The sequence below is a fragment of the Tympanuchus pallidicinctus genome, unplaced genomic scaffold, assembly GCF_026119805.1.
Source record: "Tympanuchus pallidicinctus isolate F22 unplaced genomic scaffold, pur_lepc_1.0 scaffold16, whole genome shotgun sequence".
Taxonomy (NCBI): Eukaryota; Metazoa; Chordata; class Aves; order Galliformes; family Phasianidae; genus Tympanuchus; species Tympanuchus pallidicinctus.
The window spans coordinates 2,891,022-2,901,897 of NW_026294679.1; the positions used below are offsets into that span (position 1 = coordinate 2,891,022).

Here is a 10,876-nt window from a genome sequence, read left to right on the forward strand (position 1 = left end):
TAACATATGATAGTATATTAGCAGAGATTTTTAGAACTGTATCTCTTGTATCAGCTCCTTTTGGAGCTTACGACTGTTGGTTTCTGCAGAGAGATGGCCCAAGGCGCCCGCTGCCCTATCAGATCGTTGACATCAGTGACCCGGTGAAGACACACCATGTGCCACAGCTGAAGACCCCTCAGCGTGTCCTGCCGCCCCTTCCCCAGCCACCCTGCCACCAAGCAGGGCCTGAAAGGCCCCTTCCTGCCAACCCCACGCTCAGGCTCTCCCAGGTAACCATGGAGTTCTTTTCAACTTCTGTCTGACATTGAATGTGTGAATATCCACCTATAACGAATAGGAATGAAGTGGTTTTCTCATCTTTCCCCTTTGCCTTTAGCCATAGTCTAGTCTTTGTACTTTCTGCACTGTAGGAATAGGGTGTAGATAATAGCAATGCCTTAAGATCCCGTTGTACCCAGGAAGGCAGTCTTGGTTTCTGCCAATAGAGGCACCACTCCCAACATTCCACCACTCTGAAGACACAGCAGTACAAACAAGTTCCATGTCATGGGCAGACCTGTCCTGCCTAGCGAGAGGGGAAGCTACAGGGCTGTTAGGAAGGTGACAAATAATAATATAGTTGAAGAAGTAATAGGAGTAATAATATTGTTGAAGAAGTCAAATTACAATTATCTTGCCCAGAAACAAAATGTGTATTGGCTTGTAGTTCAGTTCTTCTAAAGGGCATGTGATTTGTTGGGTTGGTACAGAGCACAGATCTCAGAAGAAAGACTTCTGCTTGTCCACACTTATTTCATGCACACCTACCTCTTCTTCCACTGTTTAAGTAGAGCTGCTTTATAATAAGATGTATCTCAAGGCAGTGTTCAGGATAGATCAAGTTGTCTGTGCACTTGTCTATATCACATTGCCTTTTTCTTGTCACTAATTTCTCTCTTTTGGTCACATTTGTAACATGATTGAGTCTTAGGAAAGGAGTCAGGCATCCAGCTAGCTTTGTTTTATAGATGTTTTGCTGCTTAAGATAAACTACAAGATTAAAATGAAGTGCATGTCATTATCACCAAGCTGTCTTAATTGAGCAGCATATTAGTCTGTGTGCAGTTACTTACCTCAAATCTGTACTCAAACAGCTGTGGCTTGAGGGATTGTGCATACTAGAAAGCTGGCTACGATGGCCAAGGACAGTGCTTTCTTCATGCAGCAACCTTGTGAGTTGGTCCCAAGGCACTTTCTCAGGGGTTAGCAGGTGGATTGGGAAGTGCTTTGGAAGATAGGTGCAAAATGAGCAAAGAAGTAAAAAGGGACAAGACAGTGCTGATCTGCCATGAAGATTCAAGTTCTTTCTTCTTCCATCCTGCTAGTCATTTATTTTCCCATTCAAGGGAATGGGAAACATTGATTCTTTCAAAAATAGGTTTTATGGGAGATCTGGACTGGTACTGGTTGGTGTTGTCTTTTGCTCTCATGGTTTCACTTTTTGTTTCTTTGCATTTCTTAGAACGCTGCATATTTCACATTGGTCAAAGTTAGTATTTTAAGTACAAGTGCTGTTCTATTCCTCTGTCAAATAGTTCACTAAAAAAAGTTCATTTAGCACCATACAAGCCAGCCCTCACTAGCACAGGGAAATAGGAGAAAGGTCTTCCCACGGAAAAGGAACTGTGTGTTTCCCAATGTGACAGGACATCTGCCCCAGCCAGACACAGCAAATGCAAGTGACCAAATGCAATCACTACAATTCTTCTCCCTACGTACATGCCCACCTCTTCAAATCCCACAAAGCAGAATACTAGCTCTCCAGCACCATCATGACCCAAGTCTGACAGGGCTGAAACTACAAAAGCAGCTTTTCAGCTTAGCAGCTGAAATTAATTGCAACTCCATCAAGCAGAATAACAGTGTTTTCAATTTTCAGTTGCTGTATGAAACAGAAGCAAGACAAACATGGGAACAACTCAAGGCAACTTAGAGAACAAGCAAGAGTGCATTCTTTCAAAATCATAATTCAAGATTGTCAAAAATAAATAACTTTCTATGCTCTAGGGATGCGTAAATGACTGCATGGGAAGAAAACGTTTTTCTTAGTTAGTTATTTACCCCCTCAACATTTAGAGGATGTAAATTAGCTTTAAAATAGTTTGGGTCTAGTTCATGTAGATGCTACCTGAAGTATTGCATCTGCACCAATTGCTTGGAACCACATCCAACAGGGCAAGAGAAAACACTTTAAAAATAATTGCTACACAATTTATACCAATCATCCAGGGGCTCAGTGTTGCAATATACTGCTGAAGAAGAGCACCCCAAACCATTCACTTTTCTGTTGCTTCTATCTCCCTTGTTCAGCTTCTCTCTTCTGAGAGATGTTTGCACATGAGCTCCTTTCCTGCTGTCTCTGGCTGAGAGCAGTGGGTAAATAAGACACAACATATAAGGTGAAGACAAGTCTCTTCCCCTCTAGTGGCCATTGAGCTGGCAATGAATTAATTATTACTTCATAGTAAATTTCCCTTTAAGATTTAATTAAAATAGTCTAAAAAAAAAAAATAATAAAACAAACAAAAGCAGCAGCAAATGAACTGGTGCCAGGTTTAATATTTAACAATATTTAGTATTTAACTAAACTAATAAACAACTTCTACTTTCAGGTGCTTTCACAATACAAACACACTTAATCAAGGGGCCAGATTCACTGTCAGTATTAACCTCCCAGCCCCATTAAGTTGGTCAGGAAATGAATCAGGTGTTCAGCTGGTACCCACCAAAATTACCTCTGCAGTATGAGTGATGGGTCAGCATCTTCAGAATAAACATTCACGTGAGGAGCTAAGGGAACCAAAAGAATTCACTTGGGTGAGGCATTCAAGGTTACCTTCATGCTCAGCCACAGAAGATGCTCACTCCGTGGGCTGTCCAGACTCAGCACACAGGGGTTAGCCATTCCAGCCAGCTTTCTTCCAAATAAAATGGTTGGAAAAAAAACAAAAGCAACTGATGTGGCACTAAGGAGCCTGGTTTAGTGGATATGGTAGTGAAGGGTCAGTAGTTGGACTAGATGATCCTTGTGGTCTTTTCCAAACCTTCATGATTCCATGATTGAGCCCCATTAGTCCTTGGCTGCTCTGCGCTGCTCACAAAGTCTTTCATTCCCTACTTTCTTTTGTTTAAATCCATTCTTAGAATGCCTACTGATAGTCACCCTGTGTTCCCTTTCTGAAAGAGTAAAACATCTGTCACAAAAAGGAAGAAAACAAAGGGATGCTCAAAACAAATGGTGAAAACTGGTGTTTTATTCATGAGAAACTCATGCCTCTAGGGGTCTGTTTTGATTACATTTTTCAAGGGATCTTTAAATTATGCCTGTAAGCTCTTGTTTCTTCTTGGTCAACCTTACCAGTTACAGCAAACTAATAGCGAAGAGTAAAATTACTCTGTGCAATGTTTTTAGAGAAAGCGTGGTGAGATCCATAGCAGATGGATCTGGAGATCTGGGGTACGTTGGAGAGTTAATCTGTCCCAGTTCTTCTAAATGAAGACCACAAGTAGACACCCTGCCCTGTTTGCAGGGCTTCAGGGACCACACAGAAGAGACATGAGCTCATGTCTGCCAGCAGATGACTTCTGTTCCCTATTAATGAATCATGTAATTCCACTAAATGAAAGCACAACAGCGTCTCTAAACAACAGCACAAAAAAAAATCACAGACGTTCCCAGTTCAAACTGGAATTGAGCAGTTTACATCCGTGCTCTTCTACGTCTGTATGTTAATGTCATTGCTAGTTCTGCCTCTTTTCTCTACATCTTCTTTTACATCTATATGTATTCATTCTGTGTTGTTCTTCCTTTACCACCAAATAATCTGAAATTTCAATCTCGCTGCACACACTATCTCTAAAATAAAAAATAATTTTTAAAAAAAACCCAAATCCCTGAAGTATAAGATGTTCTTTAAAACATAGGTGCCTACTTGTTAGAAATACGTTAGAGTATTCTCATCTAAATATGTCTACAACTGTGCTGAACCTAGCAACCACCGAGCTAGAGCAAAGATATGATAAATCCAGCTTTAGAGACGAATATGATGACTTTCTATTTTATTGTAGGAAAACCACAAGCCAAACCCTCCTCGGAAGCCTCTACCAGCAGATCCCCTGACCAAAGCTCGTTACAACAGCGCGTGCAGCCCAGGGCTCGGACACACGAAAGCGCTGCCTCACATTGCTCCTGTAAGGTTGGTTCTCCTCAACATGGCTTGACTCGTAGCACAGCACTGACAGGTCTGAGATATCTTAGAGCAGATCCTCCGTGCTCTGAGGAACTGTGACTGTTGCTGAGTGATACACAAAAAGCATTTGCTCATGAGAAAGCCAAGGATTCCCACCAAGAGGATATTGGCACAGTTGCACTGACTGCCACAGGACTAAGAGCATTTATGATGCACATGGAGGTCTGACTGCCCAATTACTACTGCTGTTCCTTATAAGAGAAAGTAGTCAATAAGTATCAATTTCTAAAAGAAATAACCTCTCGCAGAATAGTTCCATTCAGCCATCCCACCTACGGAATTAGGCTGAGAACTGAACATTGCTTTTCAAGTCAGACACCAATAAAAGTAGTTTTCTGTTTGCAGATTCCACAGCAGAACATTATATCATCCAAAATTACTACCTCAAATATTCACCAGAAGCATCATATGCGTCTGAAAGCTGATGTTTAAAAAAAACAAAAATCAATCTAGAAGTGAAATGATTATCCCTACCAGAGCTGCAGAGGAAAAAAGTGTAATCAAGATTTAAAGGCTCAACAATGCATGCAAGTTTGCAAGTTTTGTGTATGGATTATTTCACTAAATCAAAAATATTTTACAGGCAGGCACTGCTTGTAAAGAGGTTTTGTCATTATTTTATATTTCACAGCTATCAGAAGGTAATCCATCCCATAATTGTAATGAAGTGCAGTATCACTCAAGATGAAAGGATGAGAAATGCAGGATTTCCATTATACAGGAAAGAGCCTATTGGTATATTTACAATTATATAAGTATATGTGTAAATAAAAGGAGACATAGTGAAGTAAAAAGTGGATAGGAAGCTAAGTTAAAAAAAAAACAACAGAGGAAGAGTTGCAAAGATTTTCAGTTGTACTTTATCATAGAGGAAAAAATGAAAACTTTCTGGCTGCTTTTTTTCTTTTACATATAAAAACTCAAATTTTATCTCCTAGACAAAAGAATGCTAGCAGGCAGTGCAGTTTAGACTCTTTGCCTGATAAAACTACACAACATGATTATTTTTAATCCATGCGTAGCCCCTAAAGAAATACATGCAAGAGGCAGCTTAGTTGTAGGCAAACTGCAGTAAGTCAAACCACAAGTCTGAGCAGCACAGAAAGCTTTAACAACCCCACCCCATTTCTTCTAGAGTATGCTTTCCTATTCCCAGCTGTCCAAAAACATCACACAATGATATTGTGCCACAGTGTTGCCCTATGAGGAAGATAGAATTACCACATTATCTGAGCATCATCTTGCCTTAGGAAAAAAATAATAATAATAATAATTGTTAAAAATAATTGTTAAAAATAAAATAAAAGTAATTGTTACTTTCTTACTCAAAATTCTTCATATTCCTACATGTACTTGTGGTTGGACTAGATGATCTCCAGAGGTCCCTTCCAACCCTACGATTCTGTGACTCCTGTGTGATTCTGTGACCTGTAGTGAAGTTAAAAGTAGCATTTTAATCCATAGGAATTCCTCTACTGAGGCATTTAACATTGCTCAGAAAATAGAGTCAAATTAGTTTTCTAACACTTCTAGCAAAAGGACTTGAAGAGGGTGCTTTGATTAAGCTCCAGGCTGTGTCTTCTAGTAGGGTAATCTGAAAGTAATAGCATCTCCAGCTGACTGCTTCCATTGTTTCAAACCAGCTGCTACTCTGTGATGCAGAGTAGCATTTTTGAAGGGGTGCAAAATTGATGGGCACTAAAGAAAGAAAGGACAATACCTGAAACACTGAGCTTATCGCCTGGCCAGGCAGCAATTCACACCTGAGCTCAGAGGAGGAGGCTGCTGTGCCACTGGTGTGTCATGATGCATGTGCCTGGAGGGTGTGTGGTGGTACACAGGGTGACTGTCTCAGCATGGCAGCCCCACAGTATTGCCCCAAGTCAGCTTGGATAGCCCTCACCACAAAGTGCTACCCTTGTTCTTCACGACTCGAGCCGATGCTGGCACTGAGACCTAACGAAAGATGAAGTAACAATTTGCTGTTCTCTTTCCAACAGACCTGCTCCCAAGCATCCGCCGCCGGTACCCAGGTCCAGCAATGCTGCTGCTGATGTGAAATGAGGAGGAAATTGGACACCTTTATTTTAACAAGTGAAGACAGAAGTTTGCACTATCTTTCAACTCCAGCCGGAGTTCATTTTTATGACAATACTTAGACTTTTTAATGTTTAAAACAGCATTATTTTTTAAGAGTTCTGAGCTACTGCCTTTGGTGCTGTGCTGTGCTATGGTGCTCTGTATACTTGCTCAGGTACTTGTAAATTATTAATTTATGTTGAATATTTATTACAGTGCAGTGCACTGTAGTAGATATTTTTACCACGGCTGAGTTTTCCTAAAAAGGAAGCCTTTTTTTGTAATGTTTCAGTGAACTTGAATAACTCTGCTCTATTGGTCCTATATAGGGTGTTTAGTTTTGATCTATAAGGAGCGCTGATTCTCATGGATAAATCAAATGTGTAGAAAATTCAATCTCAGTAGTTCATAGCAAACTCTTGACTATGTATGTCAGGGGAAACCATCTGGAACATGGTGAAATGCCTGATATCTGCACCCAGTGGTATTTACCAAAGTATCTCTCAGCGTTAGCAGTTGTACTGTAATTTCAGTTTTCACATTACTGTTTGAAATTGTCGAGAAATCTGTGCTAAAAGAGGATGTCTTTCTTTTGGACAAGTTCTCTTCGTGAAGAAGTACTGTATATATCTCAAAACTGTATTTTTGACCTCGTTTTCCTCAGACAACGTGGCTAGCACATACTGATGCAGATATCAGGCCTTCCAGTGTCATTGCCTTTTTGATTAATTAGCTCAACCTATGCCATGTAAGGTAGTACCATCTCACTATGTTGCATACCTGTACTGCTTAGACTGAAGACACACTACATGTAAGGGGTGGGGGGAAGCCAAGCATGACAAAGAATTAACATTTAAAAAAAAAAAAAAATCAACTATTATACTTATTTTCTTTTGCCTCATTGCTCTGCTTGTCAACTGTATTTTCCGTATTTACTACTGTTATGTATTTAACTTCTAAAACATTGCTCTGGGTTTCTTAGTTTTGAAATCAAAATACGTATTTTAGAACATCACCTTTAGTTAGCTTAAGACATGAAGACAGAACTTCATCTCTTTGGTATGTGCCAACGCTACGTCTGATCTCTTTGGTACCTTCTCAGTAGCACTGCTGAACACCAGTGTTTCACATATGCTGTAATAGAAACAACTTTCAAATACCAGTTGGAACAGAGGAGGAAGAAGCTCTTACCTTACATAGGCTAGTTTCCTCAATGCCTGTAGTTTTGTGTTTGTTTGGTTTTTTTTAAAGCAAAAATAAAAGCATTAATAGAAACTTGGATATCATTTCAGTAATCGTATTTAATTTTCCCCACTTATTCCCCATTTTAGCAACATAGCACTCGTGCTTAAACTAAACAAAAATAAACCATAGTTAATTTGTTGATGGATAGCAAAATAAAGCACAAGAGAACACAAGCAGCCACACCATTGCCACAGGTGATCTGTATACGGAGAACTGCTACAACAGGAGGATATCAGCTGACCCTAGGCTTGGAAATGAGGTTGAAAACAAAATTTCCAGGTAATATTGAGAACTTTTAGATGAGGATTTTTAAGTAGTTGAGATATGTTGTATTTAAAATGCTTCAACTCATTCCCAGCAACAGTAACGTGTGCATTAAATGGGAAGGGGGAAGGGACACTGCTGCATGCAGCAGAGTATGACCTGAATTCCCTGGTTCAAACACTCCATTTTTAGAATAGCAAGTGATCATGCTGCATCAAAGACTTTCTGATAACCACTGAAAAGGTGAAATTGTAAATAGTCAAAGGTAAGGACTTAATTAAATGACTGAAAATTACCTCGTAGCTATTTGCACCAAGAATTCAAATGTTTAATGGCACCACTTAGCATGTGTACATTGGAGTAATAATTAGAAATCTGGGAAGTGAAGCCAATGGCATTATAGCGTAAAGAAAAAAAATAAAGCATATGCAGGGAAGTGTTTACAAGATTTTACTGAAATTAGAATACGTTTTGCGTTTGCAATAGCAATATTATTTCCTGATGCAGCAGAAGAAACTGATTGTACAAAGAAAGGTATATGTCATTATGCTGCAACTGAGATGTTACAGAAGAGCATTCAAGCAGTATTTTTCTAGAGGAAGCCTAGCATGACTTGCGTAAATATGCTTTTGTTTTTATGTTATTTCCCATTGTTGTGTGTATTGTGAGGGACATTATTTAAGTACCACACTGGATTAAAAAAAAAAAGGACATTTGAGCTGAATGGAAATCATTTGATTTCTAAGAAAAGCCTGTTGAACAGTGATATTCCAGCAGTCTGATATCAAAAATGTTTTCCGCTTTACAACACAGACTGACACATTACATACCTCCAACACTTCAGCGTAGGGGGGAAACCAGCTTTTGTTGATCTTGTTACTGAACCATACCAAAGATTTAAAATAAAAACAAACAAAAAAAACCCTTAAATGAGTGAAAGCTTTAAAGCCAACCTGAAACCTGAGTTTTAAACTCCTGTGCAGTCCTAAAGGTGCAGAATTGGAAATGTCCACGCATGCATCCTATAATCACAATCAGTCATCCCATGTGAATCCAACACACAGCACAGCTCACAGGTTTCTCTGGGGATGCTGCAAACAAGTTCGATGTTGGAGAATCTCTTCCCCATTAAAGAAACAACAACAAACTTTTTCTCCATATGTGGAAGACAGAAGAGGACTGATACAGAAAACATCCCCAGGTGGCCCCAGTACCAGCAGTAGTGTGGTGTTCAGGTTAAAATGCCTGGATGTTCTCACTGACTTGTGTCCCATACCTGTGCTGCATTCCTGAGTCAATGGAGAGCAGAAGACACCATGCCCAGCACCTCTGCTGCTGGAAGGAGATGGCAAAGGCCATCCATTGGCCATGGGTTGGGTGGGAAGGGACATCTTCTGCTCCTGCAGCAGAACTGCCCAGGGGCAACCAAGCATCAGTGACCAAAATGCCTCCTGCTTTCTTTAATACTTGATCTTTCTCCAAGAAAGGGCAATCCAAAAAAGTAGAGGCATTTAAACATGCTGCAAATTAGCTACTAAAGGCTGATCACCACCTAGAAAGTATCTGTCCTGTCTTTTAACTGTTAACGCCTTTCTAAAATAAACTGATGACAGGTACATATTATCTCTAAAGGAATTACTGTCTTGTGTTATACGTGGCCAACACTTGAGAGTTCTGATTTTTGGGAAATCCCAGTTTTCTGTTTGAAACACAAACAAAACCAAACATCCTGTAAAAATAACCACCGTGCCCTGACCCACTGCCAGGTGATTTTCTAAGAGTAAAAGTGAGAAGGAAATATATAAAGTAGCAGTATAATCTGGAATCCTTGCAAGTAGCAGATATGCAATTATCTTTACACATATTCAAGCACAAAATACTAAAAGCCAAAAAGAAAGAAAGCACAGTCAAGCTATCAAAACGTCTCCTTTGTTAGGTGTAGATTTTCCCATAGGATGTGAGCAGGATCTGGCTGCCATCTTTTCATACTAAATTAGTGTCCTCCTGATGAGACGTGCAGATGTAAAACTCACAGGCAGTGCAAGCAAACAAATCACCACAGATAAACCCATGTGCAATTCAACATTTACTGCTCTGTGATGGCTGCTCAGTGTGTGGACCTATAGCACTGGTTTTTAGCACTGGTTTTTAGCACTGACAGCACAGGCTTTAAGCCCTGTTGTAATCCATTCATCTATCTCCATGCTCAGTAAAGGTCTTCCATTTTTCCTGTTACCTTCAAGAATGACAACATCCTCCAAGTCCTCAGGTTTCTGAGGTGATTCATTTCTCTATGTGGGCAAGAGCTGAACAGAACGTGCCAATGTCTCCTCATCTGTAGGCATTTTTCAGCCTCCTCCATGCCCAGCAGGAGACACAGTATTCCTGATCCAGACAGTCCCTGTTCCAGAGAACACAATGTGCTGTCCCTAAAGCAGCACACAACAATGCTGCCATTATGCTAATCAATAGAACAGTAAGTACAAAACACCACAACAGAAAAATGAATAAAGACACAGCAAACAAAAAGAAAATTGCATGTTTACCCTCTTCCTCCCCATCAAATCTCTTGGTTTTAGTATTCATAGATTTTTTTTTTAATGCTATCAATTATCACAGTAGCATGATTATTTCCAATTCCACAGTATATTCTAAGAGCTTTTCCAAACAGAAATGTGGCTTTCTGCTTAGTTTCAATTTTGATTTCTTCTGATCATTTGAGTATACAGTATTAATCACCTTTGAATCACTTCCAATCAAATAACAGTGCTCTTCAATTTCACAACAACTTACCTTGCATCAGTAAAGGAATTCATAGTTATCCCAGAGGCATTTTCTGAATTGTAGTTTTACAAACTTGGGAACACTAACACAGCCCATCCTTCCAGATAAGTGTACCACACCCTGCACAGAGATGTAAGCTGTCCCATGCATCGCAGGCATCTGCCCTTTTCAACAGATTCCCTCCAGAGAGAAGTATTAAAATAAAGAAAGCA

General features: G+C 39.8%; 1 protein-coding gene across 2 annotated transcripts in view; it reads left to right on the forward strand.

Annotated features, from left to right (window-relative positions):
• ADAM12 (ADAM metallopeptidase domain 12) overlaps positions 1-7,652 on the forward strand; it is a 167,678-nt gene extending 160,026 nt beyond the window's left edge. The window contains exons 21-23 of one of the 2 annotated variants that reach the window (XM_052676845.1): positions 90-272; positions 4,111-4,238; positions 6,293-7,652. In XM_052676845.1, the coding sequence (XP_052532805.1) occupies positions 90-272; positions 4,111-4,238; positions 6,293-6,356 (375 nt within the window). In that variant the 3' untranslated portion in view covers positions 6,357-7,652. The remainder of the gene's footprint in view (positions 1-89; positions 273-4,110; positions 4,239-6,292) is intronic. The other variant, XM_052676847.1, reaches the window with a different exon arrangement.
• The last annotated feature ends 3,224 nt before the right edge of the window (positions 7,653-10,876 follow it).